The sequence below is a fragment of the Biomphalaria glabrata genome, chromosome 17 (genome assembly GCF_947242115.1).
Source record: "Biomphalaria glabrata chromosome 17, xgBioGlab47.1, whole genome shotgun sequence".
Taxonomy (NCBI): Eukaryota; Metazoa; Mollusca; class Gastropoda; family Planorbidae; genus Biomphalaria; species Biomphalaria glabrata.
In genome coordinates, this window is record NC_074727.1 from 4,311,539 (window position 1) to 4,336,476 (window position 24,938).

Consider the following 24,938-nt stretch of genomic DNA (forward strand, 5'->3'; position numbering starts at 1 on the left):
TAGGCCCTGTAACAAGGTCTTAAGGGCTGGCTAAACCTTCCTTCCAGAAAAAAAAAAGGCAAGCAGACAAGAGAAAGCAAATGGGAAGATAACACCAACAAATGGACTTGACTGTCACTGAAAGAGATTTTATCTATGGCGAAAGGAAAGAGAGAAATGGAGAAAAAAAAAAACGGTCAACAGATCAAGTGTGGTGCCCCAACGGTTCAACAGACTAAGAGAAAGGTGAAAGTGGTGAAGGTGAATGGTACAATAGTCACCGAAAGGTGAAAGTGGAAAATATGTCAAAACAAAATGTCCAACGAGGACTGTAACCACGGACCTCTGAAAAAGCAACATTTTACACAATGAGATGACATGTAACCTAACAGATCTACCTGCATAAAGAACTAGTCAAACACAACATGCCCGCGTTCACGTTTTTTGGTGCATTGTTTAACTAGACATTTCACGAGGACAGGTGCTAATGGATACATCTCATTTTGCACACGATTTGTGGGCCAGGTTGTAAGGTAATGCCAGGGCCGATTTGGACACCTAGTTCGCCCATGGTAATGATGGAAGGAGGCCCGGAATGTTGATAACTTTTAAGCCAAAGTCACTTGCAGATACACTTATTTAGCCATAATGGAAGTCACTTGCAGATATTATTATTATAGCTCATCTGGGGGGTATCTAGGGGTATCTAGGAGTTGGTTTTCAGTAAACACAACTCTGCCCGAGTCGGGTGTCGAACCTCGAGCCCCCTTCTAGGTAGCCAAGCCAAGCCAAGTTCAAGCGCACTTGGCCCCACTCCCTAATGGGGATCTACATCACTTCCTTGATATCCATATTATTTGGCTTATATATTAAGTTGATATGGTATAAATAGAATTTTAAATCTATAAGTATGAAAAATATGTATTAGTGTTGGTCCCATGTTTCTCTATCTCTCTCTCTCTATTTGTCTCTCTCCCCCTGCCTCTATCTTTCTCTCTCCCTCTCTATGTGTCTCTGTCTCTCCCTCTCTCTCTGTCTCTCTCTCTGTAATTTTACTTTACTTTGACTATTTCTGTCTTGTTTTAATGACTCTGTCTAGGAACGTGTCTTTCTCTTCATTTCTCTGTCATAGTCTAAATGAATCTGTCTAGGTCTCGAGCTGGTTGTGCCTTTCTCTTCATTTCTCTTTCGATTTTGTTCCATGTTCTGTGTAAAGCTGAGCAATAAAAAAAACAACAAAAAAAAAACGAATTGACATTTCTAAGTAATTGACAACTTCCTGGTTAGCTATTCATAACCTCTCCCTTAAATCTTTTTTTTTTTGTGTGTGTCCGAATACAATGTTGTTTCTCGATATGGAGTTCCACCTCTGCGTGTGATATTTTCAAAACTGAAAAACTGAGGCTAGGTCATGTCGACATTTGGACAGTTTTCTTTTCGCTTTATAATTGCACGTGTAATAAATACTGCCCGATATTTTTTAATTTGGTGTTTGCGTACACCTAAATGCCTACGGGATCGTACACAATGTTCACAAAGTGTTATTAAACATTGAATAAATACATTTGAAGACATCTGAGTGCACCATGGTGTCCCCCATATATTTACGCTCCAACTCTTGTCAATGCATATATTCAATAGGTTGTAAAAATTCTACGAAAATTTTTTTTGTAAGAATGCAAGATGTCAGTTTTCTCGTCGATTTGAATTGGATTTACACAAATAGTTTTTTTTTAATGGCCATCACGCTCACGTGGTTATTACCTAAGATCCGCATCACGTGATGCAATTGTAAGAGAAATTATTTTCCCACGATTTCTATCAGAAGAGATGTTAGGCCCCCCCCCCACTTTTTTTTTTCCCTTTCGAGTTTTTTTTTTTTTTGTTGAAATTATACTTTTTTTAAAAATATTTTTTTCTTAAATCAGCTTATATTTTTATTTATTATGTTAATAAATTCAAATTAAACAAACTGTCAAAAACTAAAATTAAATCTCAGAATTAAAGTTTATTTGTAACATCTCCATTGACTCCGGGTTAGTACCCTATAGATTATGAAAAAACAAATCTGAAAGATTATTTACAATAACAAACACGCTGTAATAATTTCATTTTTACTTTTTACAAAACTGGCACTAATTTTTTTTTGTGTGGATGGTAAGATATTAATACCAAATTCCTGCTAGGCTTGCGAAGGGCCCTTGGATGGTATTGAACAGGCCTTCATTGAGTCATATTTAATTTGTCTCTGAAAAATAAAGAGAAAAAAAATTGATGCCATATGTCAGATGTTTCATGAGCATTAAAAGATTATTATATCCTAGCCAAAACCTCACTCAGGACGGCGGTGGATAGCGCTGGGTTGGGTCCAGAGCAGGGGTTCGAAAACTGTGGGTCGCGACCCCCTTGAGGGTCAAATGACCATTATCAAGGGGTCGCATAAGACCATCAAAAATATGGATTTTTTTGTCTTTTCCATCATAATTTTTTTTCACGTTTGATTGTTATTCAGAGATAACTGAATCCGAATTATTTCCTTTAAATATAAACGCAGTATAAATATTTATAACAGTTTAAATTAATGTAAATTAATGCATGGCACTACATGACGCCATGCGGAATCATAGACATTATTTTCGTCGTGGCGTAATTAAAAAAGCTATTCGTGAATAATTAATTATACGACACCATTTTATAGTCCATGTTATTGGAGGTAATATTTTCGCTGTTAAACACTCTGTGATAATGTATCTACAACAAAATAGTATTATATATATAGATAATATAATGTAACGGTACAGTAATAGTTTGAGCAGCAATTGCAAAACTCCAGTGCGTCATAAGTAACTTCTTCTTCTTCTTCTTCTTCTTCGTTCTCATTGTTATGTTGGAGTGTTCAGATGAGTAGACCAATACATGAGATGAACTGCGCAGTGGTTTCCAAATCAGGGAGCTCTCCATATAGTTTCCTTTCTATTGGGGTGATTTTTGGGCCAATGTCTTATACGGGCCTCTTGGTATAGAGAGCAGTTTTGGAGGACGTGGTCTGCATTCTCTGGTGATACTCCTCATGGGCAGATTTCACTGGTTCCAATTTTGATCTTCCGGTACATGTATTGTCATAAGTAACGAATCTATCAAGCCGAAAGAAAAATATAACGTCATTTTGATAACAGGCCTCCAATCTTTGGTGACTAGCATACCAAGTATTTTATAGGTAGGTTGAGTTTTTCTTTTGCAAACTTCTTGAAACGACTGCAACAGCAGGTGGTATATAAGAGAAAGCTGGTTCAATTTTGGAAAAAAAAACCTCTTAAAAATGTGGTGCTCCAACTTTACTATTGTGCTGGTCAGGATCATAACGTCTGGTACTGAATGAGTCACCAGAAGTCATTGGAACTCACTCTACGATTCATCGAAAACTAGTAACAAAAGACACAGCTACATGAGTTCATGAAGCAATAAAAACCAAATTAAATCTTTTGACCAAATTTCCAACCTTTGAACACCTTAAATCTTTTGACCACATTCTACCTTTTGACCAAATTCCACCCTTTGACCATCTTAAATCTTATGACCACCTTAAATCTTTTGACCACCTTCCATCTTTTGACCACATTCTACCTTTTGACCACCTTAAATCTTTTGACCACCTTCCAACATTTGAACACCTTCCATCTTTTGACCACATTCCAAATTTTGACTACATTCCTACTTTTGACCAGATTCCACTTTTTGACCACATTCCACCTTTTGACCACATTCCAACTTTTGACCACATTCCACCTTTTGACCACATTCTACCTTTTGACCACATTCCGCCTTTTGATCTTATTCTACCTTTTCACCACATTCCACCTTTTGACTCCATTCTACCCTTTGACCACATTTCTTTTTTGACCACCTTCCATCATTTGACCACATTCTACCTTTTGACCACATTCCACTTTTTGACTACCTTCTACCTTTTGATCACATTCCACCTTTTGACCACATTCCACCTTTTGACCACCTTCTACCTTTTGATCACATTCCACCTTTTGACCACATTCCACCTTTTGACTAAAAAAAACCTGAGGTAATAGTGGGAAATGAAAAAAAAAAATCTCTCTCTCTCTCTCTGTATGTGTCTAATTAGCTTTCGGTTTTAACCATCAGCCCGCGTTTACACTGGCATATCCACGTATAATATCAAAGCAACCTATACAACATTCCTAGAATCTACCCATTTTATTACTACATGGACTCAACTACTTCGTTAGAATGTACGCACTATAACAAAGCACATTAACGATCTTTCACCTTTGAACTTTCATTTCGAGTTATGTAAAAAAAAATATATATTTTTCTGTTACGGTTCAACTAGTCCTTGATGGCTTCTCAAATATTAGTTCTTTTTTTCACAGTAATCTCTTTGTTTACTTTTCGCTTTTATATGGTCCGGTTATCCCCCCTTTCAATAAGAGAGAGAAAGCAATACAGAAAAAATGCGGGGGGGGGGGGGGGGGGGGGGGGGAATATAATGGGAAATTCGGAAAAAAAGTGAGAAAATGCAGAAGAGTGTGATATAATTTTTTAGATACCTGGCCAATAAGAAACAATGTCAAGGACGTCATATGAACAAAAAAAAAAAAAAAAAAGACCAACTAAACAATGAACATAAGTAAGTTCTACACATTTGATTCTGCAGTGCTAACAAGTGTCCAAAATGTATTAGGGGCTTGTTAAAAATGCATATCTTATCTTATACACAGACGTTACTTCAAAAAAGAAGATGATTACGTGTGCATAGCTTATCAATACTTCCTTATTCTGCGCACCGGATACACCAGAGACCCCCATTAATGAAAATCCCCAATAGAGAGCGTCTCTCTTCATTGTTTGTATTGTGCTGTTCTAAGGTGTCGCGAGACTTTCAGGGTGTCTGCGGACAATAAAAAACAACACAAAAGCTACAAACTGGCGTGTCGAAAGAACACGCCACGCTTGACTGTGTCAGCCGCGGAACGTCGCCTGCGTGGGCTGGCAGATCAGACCAAAGCGCAGGACGAAGCATGGGGCAACAGAGGCATGAGGCAACAGAGGCATGAGGCAACAGAGCCACAATGGAAGACACACAGCACCAAAACTTACAACCGAACTCAATTTTTGTTTAGACTTACGGAAATCGAATATGCAGGCTTGAAAAGCTTTGTTAGCGAACTGTCTGGTTGAATGGTATTTTGAAAAGAAAAAAAAATATTAAGGCCCCCATGCTGAGAGTATCAGTGGAGTATCTAGGAGTTTGACATCATTTAGGGGCCCGAGGGGCTTGACCTCTTTGGGAGCCCCTGCATTTTGCGTAATATTTAATATTTATAATGAATAAAAAAATCATTTTGGGGGGCCTCCTCAAGTGGGGTTCTGGGAAATTTTCAAATTCTCCCCCCCCTCTCCCCCACCCAAGCTACGCCACTGGCGAATGTGTTTTAGTTTGTTTTTTTCATGAGTTCAGACACAAGTACACTGAAGCCATAAGATAAAACACTAGTGTTTGCAATGGTGTGGTTAGGATGTGTGTGTGTGTGTCTGTGCGTCGTTGGGGGGGGGGGGTGAGCGAGAGGATAATAGTATCTTGGGCATAAATATTTCATTAAGCCTTCCTCTCAAAAGGAGTCAGTTACGCCATTGTCTGTTGCCGTTTGCAAGCGATTAGTGCCTGGCTAAAACCGTTTGATACTCGAAGGAAAATTTTTCAACCCTCATAACAGGTCTATACCATCTAGAGCAGCGGTTCTCAACCTTTTAGTCTCGGTGACCCCTTTTTACATTTCCCCACTCTGCCGCGACCCCCCCCCCCCGCACACACACACACAGCAATAGAAGAGTAGATAATAACTATCCATTTTTTCGAGGGTCTTAGGCGACCCCTGGCAAATCGCCAATCAATAGGTTGAGAACCCCTGGTCTAGAGTAAATGGAGGTTCATTGACAGACATGGTCTTATTTCTACATGGCCTGTCTAGAAACTAAGAAAGACATACAAATATAGACATGACGTAATCCATTTGCTAAGAGAAATTCTTATAAACTCTCCTTGTTCCCTACTGCCATTAAAACATGGCACCAGATATTTGAATCCGTCAAGAAAACCAACGACTTGGCAGAGTTCAAGTCTCTCATTCACATGCACGACTAGATTAACCCATAGATATGCGTAGGATGTACTTATCTCCCTTTAAATAAATTATGGCTTTTATGTAGCGCTACTTTCATACTTATAGCATGCTCAGAGCGCTCTGGTCCAATCTCAGCTGTGGACCAGTTTGGGGGGGGGGGGGGTATTTAGAAGATGTGTTTTTTCCGTGCTGCCTTTAGGCTTTAGGCACAACTTTGCCCGAGTCGGGTGTCGAACTTCGAGCCCCCTTCATAGGTTTCCAAGCCAAGCTAAGTTCAAGCGCACTTAGCCTCTCGACCACGCTCCCCACTTTTCAAAAGAATATCTATAGAGTTTGAAAGTTAGATTAAATAAAAGCATCAATTTCCAGCTTTCAGGACATTATCTGGACTGAACGTTTACATCTAACCTCTCTCTTCAAGCGCCAACTGGCTGCCAGGTGGTGCACTTTGCGCGCTGAACTGTCGTTCGGACTTATCGATGGTCCCAGGTTCAAATCCTGGCCGCTCCCATCCTCCGCCGTCCAGCAAGAGGTTTGGACTAGGAAGTAAAATATCTTCAACTCTGAAGGAACATCCAAAAACATGTAAATTATTTTACAGACCTGAAGTAATCGTAATTTGACCTCCAGAGCAATTAATATAAATAAATCTATTTACTGAATACAAAGAAACATTTGAGTCGAGTGCTGGAATTCCCGTTGAAGCGATATATATATATATATATATATATATATATATATATATATATATATATATATATATATATATATATATATATAAACAGCAAAAAACGTAAGACAAATTGAATTTTAATATGATTATATTTTGAAACAAAATATATCGGTCCAACCACTATTAAGTAATTATATTAGTATACATAAACTACCCATTTGCTTGGAAAAAATTTGCAGGAACCTTACAAATACTTTTTAAAGACTTTGCAAGCTGATAGGAGGAATAGAAATTACCCTATATTCTTTATTTCACTTGAACATATTTCACAAATAAAAAAATAACACAATCATAGAACTAACACTCAATCAGTTAGATGGAGTAAAAGTTTACATCATTTGATTGACTCACCACTAAAAGTGCTTATAGTAGAGATAATGTTGTAGCTTGAATAAGTCTATTGCCTTTTATTTCATCAAATGATTTAGACCTTCCAGGTTGATAAGTAAAGCGAAAATGATTGTTCAGTGCTTCATGTTTTGATTGCATATTTCTTACTTTTGTTTATTTGGTTTTTTTTTTTTTTAACTCACAGATTGAACTGAATACTTCAGAAAGATTCGCAAAAAAATTCATACACAACTTTGTGATTATCAAATTGCATATGATTATGGCTTTTAAAAGAACATTGTTATAGGCCCGATTTGTAGTCGTCATGGCGAAGAAGCGAAAAACTGCCAAGCTTAGAGACGCCTCGCAGCAAGGGACAAACAATGAGGCGCCCGCCAGCCATCCACTCTACCAAGTAAGCAGCTCAGACATCAACCAAGGGCATGACTCTGTCTCAAAAAATGAAGATGCTGACGGCAAACTCTTGCCATCTTACTTCCCTTGGATCGTGGCTTCGGTGACGTCAGTGCTACGTGTGATCTACGTCACCACGCCTAAAAATTGGTGGGTGCAGCATCCGGATGAAATATTTCAATCCATGGAAGGTGAGTTTTAAAAACAAAAATAATTAAACGAAACAATGCAATACTATAGATTTTATTTTCGCCATACGACATTTTAAAACACTGCAATAAATAATGTCGAAGCCTGATCCATTATATATTGATGTATATATATTGATGAAACTATATAAAAAAAAAATTAAACAAAGCTTTAGGATTTATTAAAACAAATTTCTATAAATCAAATAAGAACATAAAACTAAAATGTTATTTAACCTTGGTTAGGCCAATAATAGAATATGCATCCTCCGTTTTGGGACCCTTCAACTCAAGATAACATTAAGAAACTGGAACAGACACAAAATAGAGCAGTGAGATTCATAACAAACGAATATTCACATTTGACTAGAGTAACACCTTTAGTAAAATCACTAAATTTAGAAAGCCTTCAGGACAGAAGACTCAAAAGTAAAGTAGCAATTATACATAAAACACTGAACCATAATCTTCAAATACAACAACAAAATTTAATAAAATACTCTGAAAGACACAAAGATAAAGGCACATTCCTCCTCCCATATGCTAGGACAAATTTGTACAAATACTCTTTCTTCCCTAGTGCTATTAGAGCATGGAATGGGTTGCCTGATTGTGGCATTTTACGTCTCGAGAGACGATCTTTTCCCTTTGCAACTTCTTGTGTGACTAAAGAGGCCAATCCTTGATACACAGCTGCGATCGCAGTTTGGGCATATATAATCACCAGGCGCCGTTGCATTTTCACCCTTCTTTCTGCTTCTGTTGTGTATGACATCTGCAATCCGAGACCCTTCCTTTATGCTAGCCAGGAAAACCAGTGACTTGGCAGAATTTAAGTCATTGGTTAATATGCATGACTAAATGCATGACGCGTAGGACGTAATCATCTTCTTTTTTGAAGTAACGTCTGTATTATATAAGATAATATATTTTAGATAATGAATCCATTTCAGACATAGTGTTACAATTCTTATTTAAAAAATCATTTTAAAAAGCGTGATACCAAGAACAGACCATAACATTTCATTTCCTGCCAGCCTCGAGTCTCAGTAAAACTGATTTAGCGTAAATCTAGTCTGTGACCTGATTTACACACTACACAACAATGCAGCCGCCCACGGGCGCAACTTTAAAGTCCACATTTCTAAGAGTTATAAATGTTCACAGAATAGTCATAGTAAATATATATTTTTTTTTAAATATGGAAAACGAGAGTACGTTTACAAGCTCTCTAATTGTCTTGACATATTCTAGTGATAATGATATATGACATTTATTTATTAATATTGTTAAGTGAAATTGAAGCTGGAAGAGGGTTGGGAGCTGGGTCCTCCACAAAAGTTATGCCCAGGGCATCCAATTACTTATTAAAACCTGCAAATAATTCTAGTTTACTTGACTTTAAAGTTTTATTATACACAACATAATTATACATATGAAACTTATACACAAGACATTTATACACAATACATTTGTACACTAGAAATTAGTTTACAAGACATTGATACACAACAGACGTATACACAACACACTTATACAGAACAGACATATACACAACACACTTATACAGAACAGACGTATACACAACACACTTATACAGAACAGACATATACACAACACACTTATACAGAACAGACATATACACAACACACTTATACAGAACAGACATATACACAACACACTTATACAGAACAGACATATACACAACACACTTATACAGAACAGACATATACACAACACACTTATACAGAACAGACGTATACACAACACACTTATACAGAACAGACATATACACAACACACTTATACAGAACAGACATATACACAACACACTTATACAGAACAGACATATACACAACACACTTATACAGAACAGACATATACACAACACACTTATACAGAACAGACATATACACAACACACTTATACAGAACAGACATATACACAACACACTTATACAGACACACTTATACACAACAGACATATACACAACACACTTATACAGAACAGACATATACACAACACACTTATACAGACACACTTATACACAACAGACATATACACAACACACTTATACAGACACACTTACAAACAACAGACTTATACACAACACACTTATACAGACACACTTATACACAACACACGAATACACAACACACTTATACAGACACACACTTTTACACAACAGAGTTATACACAACACACTTATACACCTACACATAATAATACACCAACTAATAATAATGGAAATGTCTTCGATTCCGAAGATTAAGGAGGAGTGCAGTTTTCCACATGACAACACAAACACATACATTTATGTAATACATCTCTTGAAACAATAGGCTACTAAATTATTTCGAACAGTGTTTCCTTGTCCGAGTCTTTCAAGCATGTCGTATATCCCTGTCTGTCTTTTGACAGCTAATGTTGCTTGTAAACAAAGAGATCCCCTAATCCTCACATCTTAAATGATGCGTCTCATCTCTCCCTAGGCTTTCGTAGTAGGGGTCCTGTCACAGTTCGCGTAACCTAATCGAAAATGCCAAGAGGCGCCGATGGCGCCATTATCATTATGACCGTTTGAAAGTATTTTATCCAGAGGAAAGGTGTGGACCAGGTCACCCCAAGCCCCATCTAAGATTGGGTAGTGCCTCCCGCTCTTCCGCTAGTAGCATCACTGTCATTAGAGTAGATGTTATAACAAAGCTTAGATAAAATCTGTCTGGTAAATTTTTTTTACAGGCTATTTCTCCCACTTCCCATTCTCGGATCACTGAAACTTTGCACAGTTATTCATTGTCCCTAACAAAACATGAATCTATATAAAAAAAAATTAACCAATTAATTATTAAATTAGTGGTAATAAACTAATTTAGTTTGCTATTGATTACAGTATAGATAACTAAGGCTGTAATACCTAGCAAGTGACCTCGATGATAACCGACGCGGATGTATAGGTTAGCGTTGCTCTAGATGTTCAACGAGCCGTGTCCTACGTACGGAGACCAACTAACTGGAAGACCTACTTTAAGGACTTCTAACTCAATCAATCAACCATGAAGTCGACCTGAAAGGACTTGTTGGTCATAGAGGTTCAATGGGAATAATGCACTTAACTTTATCAATTGATCTGACAAAGGTCCAGGATAATAATGTTCTTTTCAGAAGGTAACTGGGTTTAAGAAGTTTGTATCAGAGGCGGCCTTAGCAGTGCGCGGAGACCTGGCCGAGTGTCAAATTAGGGCCACCAAGATGGGCTGACCGTGACAAAAGATTCTCTTTCTCACAGGGGTCTAGGGCGATGGTCCCAGTCGACACCCCCTCCCTTTCGCCGCCTCTGCTTGTAAAAACAGAGAAAATATACGGGGAGTAGACGTTTTGGCCCAGCCCTTTTGGAGCCATTCACTTTTTAGCATTGGGCTATTCCCAAGGCTGTTTCAGAAAAAAGAAACATACCGTGTTTTGATGTTTTTCAAAAAATTGATACAAGTCTAAGTTTTTATGTATACAATTAGAAAATTGCCTAATCTCGGTTTGTGTATATGTTTGTATGTGTTAATACTTTACATCAAGTCTAAAAAAATAAAGAGAAGAGCACCTTTTAGATCTTGAAATGTTTAAGCGCAGACGGGCAGATAATGTAAAGGTTAACAATGGCCGAAGGTTAATAGGGGTGTCATGTGGCCAGCACAACGACCAACCGCCTTTACATTAATTTACTTTCTCCAACTTAAGTCAGGTACCAAGGAGTTGGGTGGACTCAGGGCCCACTCAGGGGTGTCCCAAGAAGTGCCGAAATTAAAAAATCCCAGTCTTTAACGAGATTCGAATTAGGGACCTTACGACCAAGCGCTTTACCTGTAACCAATCAGCTATTACGCACGCCGCGTCAACTCAAAGTCTGGCCAATTTATTTCAAGATATATCAAGATGTAGGACAGAGGTACATACACATATACACAGCTACAGAAACATTATCTGACTCTCTCTCTCTCTTTCTCTAACACTCCCATAATCTATTTCCCACTTTTTTATTCTCTCTCTCTTTCTCTCTAACACCCTCTCTCAACCTTTCTCACACTCTCTCTTTTCTCACACTCTCTCTCACTTACACTCTCTTTCTCACACTCTCTCACTCACACACACTCTTACTCACTTATAACAAAAGTTTTTAAATTCAATCCACGGTAGAGACATGTGAATGAGAAATGCAGCCATTGCCACAAGGCTACCGTTCACACAGACACGACACTCAAAGATAACTCCTTACAATTGAAGAGTTGCCAGAATAAAGAGTTATTGCCCCTTCAAGTTATCCAGAAAGTGTTCGTTGATTACCTCGAGTCTTTTGTTGTATTCACTGCTCAGAGACGTGCCAAGATACAAATAAATAGACTCCTGGAGTTAGCGACACTTCTCCAAACTCAGTGGTGCCCCTGGCAAATGTTTTGTGGGGCTGAATCCTTTCTTAACGACCCGAGACAGTTTATGACCTTGAGAATACTACGTTATATGAAAAGCCGGATTTAACCAGTTTGAAGCCTTAGTAACAGGGTCGTCATAGGCAAACTAGACAGCCGCTTAGGGCCACCGATTTTTCGTCAAAAACCGTATAATGTGTCTTCTGTGGCATTTTAGGTCTCGAGAGACGAACATTTCCCTTTGCAACTTCTTGTGTGACTATTGTGTCTACGCGCTAATAAATGGCGTAATTTCATTTTATTTGGGGACACCAAATTTACTTCACCTAGAGCCTCCAATTACGAAATGTCGGTCCTGTTTCTAAACACCAAAAATTTACTAAACACCAAAATATTTTGACTCTATTGACAGTGTATTTAGGTATACACAACTTGTACCAGACAGACGGACAGACTGTTAGATGGAGTGAATTGTAAAAAAAAAATATGAAATTTTGAGGTACAGAAATGGTAGAACATTAACCCTTCATTAAGAAAAAAATCAATTAGTGCAGAAAACATTGCTAATTAATCTTAACTGTATATACTATATCTTAATAGTTTCTTCTTGATAAATAACTCATTTAATACACTATTTTATTTTTTTAAATCCTTAAAAATTTACCACACACAAACTTTGGTTTAGTTCATATAATGAACATGTAGTCTCAATTTTTAGTTCAGATATTCATTAGTTGACGCCTCGTGCAGGATTTTTTGGAGGCCCCTGCCTTCTCCAAGTTCAAGATTCAATTTAAAAAATCACTTAATATTATTACATTTAATGTCATATTTGTTGTATATCTATCTATAGTGAGAAGCTAAGTGCGCTTGGCTTGGCTACCTATGAAGTGGGCTCGAGATTGGACACCCGACTCAGGCATAGTTGTGTTTACTGAGCGCCTAAAGGCAGCACGGAAACATCTTCTCCCAGATACCCCCTCCCCCCACTGGTCCACAACTGAGATTGAACCAAAGCGCTCTGAGCATGCTATAAGCATGAAAGTAGCGCCATATAAAAGCCATAATTTATTTTTATTCATTTATATATAGTACTCGTCCTCTATTATTTTTTTTTTATATTTAACTAGATGGTCCGTTTTAATGTGGCCGATCCTTCGAGGAGTTCCCACTATATACTGAAACCGCATAGGAACATTGAAAAAAAAATCTTTCAGAATCTCATATGGAAAACTGTCCTTCCCCTGATATATATATAATTCGTGGGGTGACTATCCACAGGAATAAAAGAGTTATCTTTCCATTACTTCTTCTTCTCGTCCAAAGCTTAAGCGACAAAGAGAGTTATGTATATATAGATATGCGTATGCTGTTAACATTTCAGATCTTTGAAATCTAACAGCCCCCTTTAAGGAAGAAGACCTGGGTGCATTGCACTGCCTGACCTCTGACCCTTTACCTATATTTGTATAGCATTCACCAGTTTGGTAACAGACATAGCTTCCAACTCATTAATACTATAGATATATTGGTATGGACTAACTACCACACAGGAAGCCTCGCTTGTATCAAAGAGATTGGTATACACACAAAAAAATATTCGCTGATAACCCCTGACACGAATGTTGAAATAACCTTTAACCCCCATAGCCACGCACGTAGCAATAAGACCAATAAGCCTTCGAAAGTCCTGTTACCCTAAGTTTATGCGTTTTTTTTTTTTAAAAGGTCTCACGAATTAAATCATGATACACATTTTTTTTGGGGTACTATCTACCTTGTATTTACATACACCTGTTGGTCTATCAAGGTAGTTGACAAACATAGACAAACAACAAAACACGAAATTGTCAAACTTGGATTATACTGTTTTTTTTTTTGTTTTTTTTTTGGGGGGGGGAACTTTTTAAAGACGCCTAGATGCCCATAGCAAGCCAATATATTTCAATATTGTAATCATCTATAATCTTACATTAAATAAAATAGTATATATCCTTCCTAGTTGTTTTCCTATATGGGGTTTTACTAACGTGTCAGATGAAGGGTTATAACCTTTGACATCTATGACTATTTATGGAAATAATAATTGGCTTTTAACAAAAGTAATTTTTACCTGCTTCACATAAATTCATGAGGGGCGGTGGCTGAGCGGTAAAGCGCTTGGCTTCCGAACCGAGGACCGGGGTTTGAATCCTGGTGAAGAATGGGATTTTTTAATTTCGGGATCTTCGGGCGCCTCTGAGTCCACCCAGCTCTAATTTGTACCTGACATTAGTTGGGAAAAAGTTCACAATCCACGGTCTATTGTCACTATCCAAGTTCCACAATCCACAATCTACATTTCTTAGTCCACTATCCACAGTCCACAATTTACAGTTCACAATCCATGGTCTATGGTCACTATCCAAGTTCCACAATCCACAATTCTTAGTCCACTATCCACGGTCCACAATTTACAGTTCACAATCCATGGTCTATGGTCCTCAGTTTACAATCCGTGGTCTACAGTCAACGGACCTTAGTCCTTAGAACGTCTTCGATGTATATGAGATAAAATTTGATGAAAATGGCTTTAATTTATAATATAGATGAATGAATGATCCTAGAAATATATAGGCGTAACTTATCTTCTTTTTTGAAGGAGCGTCTTTAATTAATATAATAGTTCGAAAGCGTCTCTAATTTATATACGATAAGAATCCAAAAAACGTGGAGGCCCTACCCAAGATATTCCTTCGTAGCTACCTTTTTTTTTGTAGGAACGTCTTTAATTAATATAATATAACAATAAGGGGTCCCAAGAAATCCGTAGTCGTAAATATGTTCTTTTTTTTTTTTTTTTGAAAAAACGTCTTAAATGTATAGGAGATAAAATTTGTAGATAAAATGGTTAACCCAAGAAATTCGTAGGCGTAACTATCTTCTTTTATTTTTTTTGAAGGAACGTCTTTAATAATAAGATATAAAGTTCGTAGGACGTCATTATCTTCTCTTTTAAAGGAACGTCTGTTTGTTTTCGTTGTTGTATTATTTTTTTTAAACACATAATTGACCCACACGCATCAAACAGACACCCGCATTGAACGAAACACACCAGACCTGGCTCCGGTTCCTACACTAGGCTCTACAGACTACTCACTTGACGTAGACAAGTTTTTCACTCACTATGTTAGGACACGACGCCAATACTAACCACACCAGCAAGCCCCACAACGAACACGGTAGACGCACATCCCCTGACGTAGCACTAGGCCCCGCGGGAGGGATGGGGGAGATTGGGGAAATTAAGCTCCTGAACATTTGGGTTTTTAGGTTTAGCTCCCGAGGGAAGCAGTGGAGAGACTAGTAGGGGAGATTTTTAGTTTTAGCTATCCCTAACTACTCAATCAAAATTCTATGAGCGTAGCCAAAAGAGTTTTGAGTTAACCCCCACCCCCTCTTCAGTTTGAAGCTAAAAAATACCTCTTCAATACCCGGTATAAAAAAACGCAAATTACGCACTCAAAGTGTTATGAGCATAGCTAAATGGGTTTTGACTCAGTTTTGACTTCAGCGGGGTTTGAAGGTAAAAAAATACCTCTTTAATATTAAAAACAAAGCAAATTATACACTCAACATGTTATGAGTATATTCAAAGGTGTTTTGAGTTTAATTTCCCCTCCTGTGGAGTGAAGCTAAAAATTACATCTTCAATATAAAAAAAAAGAAATACACACTCAGAAATCTATAAGCGTTGCCAAAAAAAGTTTTGAGTTTAAACTCCCCTTCAGAGTGGTTTGATGCTAAAAAAAACATCTCTACATTATAAAAAAAAAAAGCAAAAAAAAAATACTATTGGGTGTTTTGAGTTAAAATTCCTCTCCTACAGATGGCTTTTTTAAAAGTTTAAAACCCCTCCAGATGGTGAATGAGGTCCATTGGAATGAGTTCGACTCCATCAAAATAAACGCATTTTTTTTGTGCGCACAGAAAACAAACGTTGAGAGTTGATTTCTTTGAAGTCCGCAGTGAATATTGTTGAATAAGTTCAATTTTTAGGAAAAATTTGGGGCCAAAAAAAACTATTCGGTGCAGGCATCTCACATCCATTATGATATTATACAATGTTGTTGTTTTTTTTTAATCTTTTTGTGTATCGTAATTTTTTTTCTCTCTTTTTTTTTTTTCATATTTTTTTTTCTTTTCCTTTTTTTTTTTAAGTTTTTTTTTTTGGTTCTTTTTATTTCTTTTTTATTTCTTTAAGTTTATTGTTTGGTTCTTTTAAGTTCTTTTTTTTCTTCATTAAGTTTGTTTTTTGGTTCTTTTTATTTCTTTAAGTTTGTTGTTTGGTTCTTTTTAGTTCTTTTTTTTCTTCTTTAAGTTTGTTGTTTGGTTTTTTTAGTTCTTTTTTTTTCTTTAAGTTTGTTTTTTCTTTTTTTTTCCTTTATGCTTAATTTTGGTTTTTTTATTTTTCTATGTATCTGTGTTTTTTTTTTCTATTTTCTTTGTATCTTTATTGGTGTAGTATATTTCATGTGTTGTATATTTGTAAATTTTTGTTGTTTGTTTGTATTGAGCTTTGTTTTCGTTGCTGTTTTTTTTTATTATGCTTGTTACGTAGGGCGTAAAACGTTACTATCTTCTTTTTTTGAAGGAGCGTCTTTAATTAATATAATTTATATACGGTAAGAAAAAACAAAAAAATGTGTAGGCCCCAAGATATTCCTTTGTAGTTATCTTTTTTTTTCTTTAATTAATATAATAAAACAATAGGTTGGTCCCAAGAAATCAGTAGTCTCAACTATGTTCTTTTTTTTTTTTTTTGAACAAACGTCTTAAATGTATAAGAGATAGGGCTTTAATTAATATAAGAATAGATAAATATGTTAACTCAAGAAATTTGTAGGCGTAACTAACTTCTTTTTTTTTTTGAAGGAACGTCTTTAATAATAAGATACAAAATTCGTAGGACGTAACCATCTTTTTTTTTTAAGGGAAAGTCTTTAATAATAAGATAAAAAATTCGTAGGACGTAACCATCTTTTTTTTTTAAGGGAACGTCTTTAATAATAAGATAAAAAATTCGTAGGACGTAACCATCTTTTTTTTAAGGGAACGTCTGTTATATATAAGACATAAATATGGTGTTACTTTATTCTTGTATGTCTGTTTGTATTTGTTGTTGTACTATTTTTTTTTACACATAATTGCACCACACGCAACATACAGACACCCGCATTGAACGAAACCCACCAGACCTGGCTCCGGTTCCTACACTAGGCTCTACAGAGTATTCACTTGACAAAGACAAGTTTTTCACTCACCATTTTAGGACACGACGCCAATACTAACCACACCAGCAAGCACCACAAGGAACACGGTAGACGCACATCCCCTGACGTAGCACTAGACCCCGCGGGAGGGATGGGGGAGATTGGGGAAATTAAGCTCCTGAACATATGGGTTTTTAGGTTTAGCTCCCGAGGGAAGCAGTGGAGAGACTTGTAGGGGAGATTTTTAGTTTTAGCTATCCCTGAACCCCCAACTCAAATTATATATAATGCTAATCATATATATAATACTAGTGGGAAGCGTGGTCGAGAGGCTAAGTACGCTTGAACTTGGCTTAGCTTGGCTGCCTATGAAGAGGGCTCGAGGTTTGACACCCGTCTCGAGCAGAGTTGTGTTTACTGAGCGCCTAAAGGCAGCACAGGAAACATTCTCCCAGATACCCTCCCTCTGGTCCACAAATGAGATTGGACCGTAGCGCTCTGAGCATGCTGTAAGCATGAAAGTAGAGATTTATAAAAGCTATAATTTAATATATGTAAATATTGTTATAACCCCGCCATGCACACCGCCATCGAAGATAGTGCAGAAGGTGCGCACTGTTAGTGACTAGACTGAGAAGGATGTTGACTTTAGAGAAGAGAGAACAAGTTCCTCCCAAGTCTAGTCACTTATAGTGCGCACCTTCTGCAGCACCTTTCTGCACTATCTTGGATGGCGTGTGCATGGCGGGGTTATAACAGTATTGTTGTACATCTAAGGCAGGCACTCAACGAGAGGCAGGAGTTTTGATTTCTATTCAGTACATACGTATACTTGGCAGAATATAAGTCATTGGTTAACATGCATAGATGATGCATGACGCGTAACGTCTATATTTTATATTTTATAAGATAACATAGAATACGCCTTATTTTCTGCTTTTTATAGAATACAAGGTTAGATAGATACATAAGTACAAGATAAATAATATAGATTAATGTAATAATTATATTATAAGTTGGCATGGGCGTAGCCAGGGGGAGGGGGTTCTTGGGGGATCGGTATTTAGTGACAGCTTTTTTGCTTTGATTTTGTTTATTTTAGATGAGATTTTAATACTAAAGTATCACTTGCCCCATCACAGCAAAGGGGGTTTTGAGTTTAAAACCCCTTACCAGGGGGGTTCGAGTTTAAAACCCCTTACCAGTGGGGTTCGAGTTTAAAAACCCCTACCATCGGTATTTAGTGACTGCTTTTTTGCTTTGATTTTGTTTATTTTAGATGAGATTTTAATACTAAACTATCACTTGCCCCATCACAGCAAAGGGGGTTTTGAGTTTAAAACCCCCTACCAGGTGTTTTTGAGTTGAAAACCCCTGCCAAGGAGGTTTCGAGTTTAAAACCCCTTACCAGTGGGGTTCGAGTTTAAAACCCTTTACCATCGGTATTTAGTGACTGCTTTTTTGCTTTGATTTTGTTTATTTTAGATGAGACTTTAATACTAAACTATCACTTGCCCCATCACAGCAAAGGGGTTTTGAGTTTAAAACCCCCTACCAGGTGTTTTTGAGTTTAAAACCCCTGCTAAAGAGGTTTTGAGTTTAAAACCCCCTACCAGGGGGGTTCGAGTTAAAAAAAACCCTACCAGTGGGGTTCGAGTTTAAAACTTCCTACCAGGGGTTTTCACATTTAAATTCCCCTCTTCTATAAAAACAAAAAAATGCAAACGACAAATCCCCAAATTTTAAGAGCACAGTTAAGGAAGATTTTGATTTTTAAACTCCCTCTAAAATTTATGATAAACCCCCTCTTCAATATGAAAAAAGAAAACTACTCAATCAAAATTCTATGAGCGTAGCCAAAGGAGTTTTGAGTTAACCCCCACCCCCTCTTCAGTTTGAAGCTAAAAAATACCTCTTCAATACCCGGTATAAAAAAACGCAAATTACGCACTCAAAGTGTTATGAGCATAGCTAAATGGGTTTTGACTCAGTTTTGAATTTAAACCCCCTTCAGCGGGGTTTGAAGGTAAAAAATACCTCTTTAATATTAAAAACAAAGCAAATTATACACTCAACATGTTATGAGTATATTCAAAGGTGTTTTGAGTTTAATTTCCCCTCCAGTGGAGTGAAGCTAAAAATTACATCTTCAATATAAAAAAAAGAAAATACACACTCAGAAATCTATAAGCGTTGCCAAAAAAAGTTTTGAGTTTAAACCCCCCTTCAGAGTGGTTTGATGCTAAAAAAAAAATCTATACATTATAAAAAAAAAAGCAAAAAACAAAATACTATTGGGTGTTTTGAGTTAAAATTCCTCTCCTACAGATGGCTTTTTTTAAAGTTTAAAACCCCTCCAGATGGTGAATGAGGTCCATTGGAATGAGTTCGACTCCATCAAAATAAACGCATTTTTTTTTGTGCGCACAGAAAACAAACGTTGAGAGTTGATTTCTTTGAAGTCCGCGGTGAATATTGTTGAATAAGTTCAATTTTTAGGAAAAATTTGGGGCCAAAAAAAACTATTCGGTGCAGGCATCTCACATCCATTATGATAATATACAATGTTGTTGTTTTTTTTTAATCTTTTTGTGTATCGTAATTTTTTTTTCTCTCTTTTTTTTAAAATACTTTTTTTTCTTTTCTTTTTTTTTTCTTTAAGTTTTTTTTTTTGGTTCTTTTTATTTCTTTAAGTTTATTGTTTGGTTCTTTTTAGTTCTTTTTTTTCTTCATTAAGTTTGTTTTTTGGTTCTTTTTATTTCTTTAAGTTTGTTGTTTGGTTCTTTTTAGTTCTTTTTTTTCTTCTTTAAGTTTGTTGTTTGGTTTTTTTAGTTCTTTTTTTTTCTTTAAGTTTGTTTTTTCTTTTTTTTTTCCTTTATGCTTTAATTTGGTTCTTTTATTTTTCTATGTATCTGTGTTTTTTTTTCTATTTTCTTTGTATCTTTATTGGTGTAGTATATTTCATGTGTTGTATATTTGTAAATTTTTGTTGTTAGTTTGTTTGTATTGAGCTTTGTTTTCGTTGCTGTTTTTTTTTATTATGCTTGTCACGTAGGGCGTAAAACGTTACTATCTTCTTTTTTTGAAGGAGCGTCTTTAATTAATATAATTTATATACGGTAAGAAAAAACAAAAAAATGTGTAGGCCCCAAGATATTCCTTTGTAGTTATCTTTTTTTTTCTTTAATTAATATAATAAAACAATAGGTTGGTCCCAAGAAATCAGTAGTCTCAACTATGTTCTTTTTTTTTTTTTTTGAACAAACGTCTTAAATGTATAAGAGATAGGGCTTTAATTAATATAAGAATAGATAAATATGTTAACTCAAGAAATTTGTAGGCGTAACTAACTTCTTTTTTTTTTTTTGAAGGAACGTCTTTAATAATAAGATAAAAAATTCGTAGGACGTAACCATCTTTTTTTTTTAGGGAACGTCTTTAATAATAAGATAAAAAATTCGTAGGACGTAACCATCTTTTTTTTTTAAGGGAACGTCTTTAATAATAAGATAAAAAATTCGTAGGACATAACCATCTTTTTTTTAAGGGAACGTCTGTTATATATAAGACATAAATATGGTGTTACTTTATTCTTGTATGTCTGTTTGTATTTGTTGTTGTACTATTTTTTTTTACACATAATTGCACTACACGCAACATACAGACACCCGCATTGAACGAAACACACCAGATCTGGCTCCGGTTCCTACACTAGGCTCTACAGAGTATTCACTTGACAAAGACAAGTTTTTCACTCACTATGTTAGGACACGACGCCAATACTAACCACACCAGCAAGCACCACAAGGAACACGGTAGACGCACATCCCCTGACGTAGCACTAGACCCCGCGGGAGGGATGGGGGAGATTGGGGAAATTAAGCTCCTGAACATATGGGTTTTTAGGTTTAGCTCCCGAGGGAAGCAGTGGAGAGACTTGTAGGGGAGATTTTTAGTTTTAGCTATCCCTGAACCCCCAACTCAAATTATATATAATGCTAATCATATATATAATACTAGAGGGAAGCGTGGTTGAGAGGCTAAGTACGCTTGAACTTGGCTTAGCTTGGCTGCCTATGAAGAGGGCTCGAGGTTTGACACCCGTCTCGAGCAGAGTTGTGTTTACTGAGCGCCTAAAGGCAGCACAGGAAACATTCTCCCAGATACCCTCCCTCTGGTCCACAAATGAGATTGGACCGTAGCGCTCTGAGCATGCTGTAAGCATGAAAGTAGAGATTTATAAAAGCTATAATTTAATATATGTAAATATTGTTATAACCCCGCCATGCACACCGCCATCGAAGATAGTGCAGAAGGTGCGCACTGTTAGTGACTAGACTGAGAAGGATGTTGACATTAGAGAAGAGAGAACAAGTTCCTCCCAAGTCTAGTCTGCAGCACCTTTCTGCACTATCTTGGATGGCGTGTGCATGGCGGGGTTATAACAGTATTGTTGTACATCTAAGGCAGGCACTCAACGAGAGGCAGGAGTTTTGATTTCTATTCAGTACATACGTATACTTGGCAGAATATAAGTCATTGGTTAACATGCATAGATGATGCATGACGCGTAACGTCTATATTTTATATTTTATAAGATAACATAGAATACGCCTTATTTTCTGCTTTATAGAATACAAGGTTAGATTGATACATAAGTACAAGATAAATAATATAGATTAATGTAATAATTATATTATAAGTTAGATATGTAAGATAATACAAGATAAATTAGTAAGCCTTATTACAATAGGTAATGTACAACCCAAAGTTAGGTAATGTAAAACACATGATATTTTACATTACCTTATTTTGTGTTGTACATGACCTATTATCATGTGTTTTACATTACCTTATTTTGTGTTGTACATGACCTATCATCATGTGTTTTACATTACCTTATTTTGTGTTGTACATGACCTATCATCATGTGTTTTACATTACCTTATTTTGTGTTGTACATGACCTATCATCACGTGTTTTACATTACCTTATTTTGTGTTGTACGTGAACTATCATCATGTGTTTTATTTTGCCTAATTTTGTGTTTTACATTGCCTATCATCATGTGTTTTACATTGCCTATCATCATGTGTTTTACATTACCTAATTTTATTGTTTTACATGACCTATCATCATGTGTTTTACATTACCTAATTTTGTGTTGTACATTGCCTGTCATCATGTGTTTTACATTACCTATCATATGTTTAACATTACCTCATTTTGTGTTCTACATTGCCTATCATCATGTTTTTTTACATTACTTAATTTTGTGTTTTGCATTGCCTATCATCATGTGTTTTACATTACCTCATTTTGTGTTTTACATTGCCTATCATCATGTGTTTTACATTGCCTATCATCATGTGTTTTACATTGCCTATCATCATGTGTTTTACATTACCTAATTTTGTGTTTTACATGATCTATCATCATGTGTTTTACATTGCCTATCATCATGTGTTTTACATTGCCTATCATCATGTGTTTTACATTACCTAATTTTGTGTTTTACATGACCTAACATGTTTTTTTTTATAATGACCTATCATGTGTTTTACATTACCTCATTTTGTGTTTTACATTGCCTATCATCATGTTTTTTTACATTACCTAATTTTGTGTTTTACATGACCTAACATGTGTTTTACATGACCTATCATGTGTTTTACATTACTTCATTTTGTGTTGTACATGACCTATCATCATGTGTTTTACATTGCCTAATTCTGTGTTTTACATTACCTATCATCATGTGTTTTACATTGCCTATCAACTCGCGTTTTACATTGCCTATCATTTTGCCACTGCTAAAAGTTGATATTTGACACAGAAAAGCATCAGCTGAGACAATATTTTTTTTTCTGGGGAAATCTAAACAGAAAAAAAAATAAGATAGTTTTTCACTGGGTGAACATATTATTTAATAAGATAATATCACAAGTAATATAGTTAGCGTTGTTAATGAAGGTCTTTTTCTCTGCCACGGTCTCTCCATCTTTCTTTCTCGCACACTCTTTCTCTCTTTTTCTATAATACTCTTTTTTTTCACTCTTTTCCTCTTTCTCTATTATTTTTTCTCTCAATCATTATCTTCTAGCTCCGACTTTCTCTCCTTCACTCGTTATCTTTCAAGTTAAACGTTCTCTTTCTTCTCTCTCTCTCTCTCTCTCTCTCTCTCTTTCTTTCTCTCTTTAATTGCTATATACATCATTTACATTTATACATATGGCTGAAATTGTAGTTAAAATATATATATATATTAAGTTCTTGGGGAAAGGATTGGTATAATCTTATCTTATCTTATATAATATAGACGTTACTTCTAAAAAGAAGATGATTACGTCCTACGCGTCATGCATTCAGTCATGCATATTAACCAATGACTTAAATTCTGCCAAGTCACTGGTTTTCCTGGCTAGCTCAGGCAACCCATTCCATGCTCTAATAGCACTAGGGAAGAAGGAGTATTTGTAAAAATGTGTCCTAGCATATGGGATGAGGGAATGTGCCTTTATCTTTGTGTCTTTCTGAGTATTTTATTAAATTTTGTTTTTGTATTTGATTCAATTTTAAGATTATGGTTCAGTGTTTTATGTGTAATTGTTACTTTACTTTTGAGTCTTTTGTCCTGAAGGCTTTCTAAATTTAGTGATTTACTAAAATTTTACTCTAGTCAAATGTGAATATTCGTTTGTTATGAATCTCACAGTTCTATTTTGTGTCTGTTCCAGTTTCTTAATGTTTTCTTGAGTTGAGGGATCCCAAACAGAGGATGCATATTCTATTATTGGCCTATAATCAGGAACAAGACTCCTTGAATGTAGAAGGCTGTTATGTATTTGTCAAATTGTCCTAGTAAATAAACACACACTTGAATGGCTGCCCGATCGTGCGGTTTTCGCGCTGGACTGTCGTTCGGACTTATCAATGGTCCCGGGTTCAAACCCTGCCCGCTCCCATCCCTCGTCGTCCTGCGGGAGGCTTGGACTGGGAAGTAAGTTATCTTCAACTATGAAGGAACATCCGAAACATGAAAAGCATTTAACAAACAAATATTTATTTACTGTAAAACTGCGTTGAGTTGCATGCCATAGATTTACTACAGTACTAAAGACTGAGGATTGTAGACCGTGGATTGTGGATTGTGGACTGTGGATTATGGACTAAGGTCGTTGTGCTGGTAACATGACACCCTTGTTAATCGTAGGCCACAGAAACAGATGACCTTTACATCATCTGACCTATAGACCACAATGTCTGAAAGGGGGAACTTTACTTTTTTTCCCATAAATTCGTCTTGTTCAAAAAATTTTGACCGTTTTTTTTTTTTTAAACTTTAAAAGTTGACTTTATTTTGGTAGGAAAATCTTGTAAGAAGGGAATTATGTTTTCAAGACGCAAATAAATAGTGTAGTTTCAAATTAAGCGGCTGAATGTGAGCTTGCAGTTTGGTTTTAG

The 24,938-nt window shown here is 36.2% G+C and overlaps 1 protein-coding gene across 1 annotated transcript in view; it reads left to right on the forward strand.

Moving 5' to 3' along the window:
- The window catches only part of LOC106073822 (uncharacterized), a 34,409-nt gene that overhangs the window by 1,596 nt on the left and 7,875 nt on the right, over positions 1–24,938 (forward strand). Inside the window, exon 2 of the mRNA XM_056016033.1 lies at positions 7,406–7,805. Coding sequence (XP_055872008.1) covers positions 7,526–7,805 — 280 coding nt within the window. The 5' untranslated portion in view covers positions 7,406–7,525. The remainder of the gene's footprint in view (positions 1–7,405; positions 7,806–24,938) is intronic.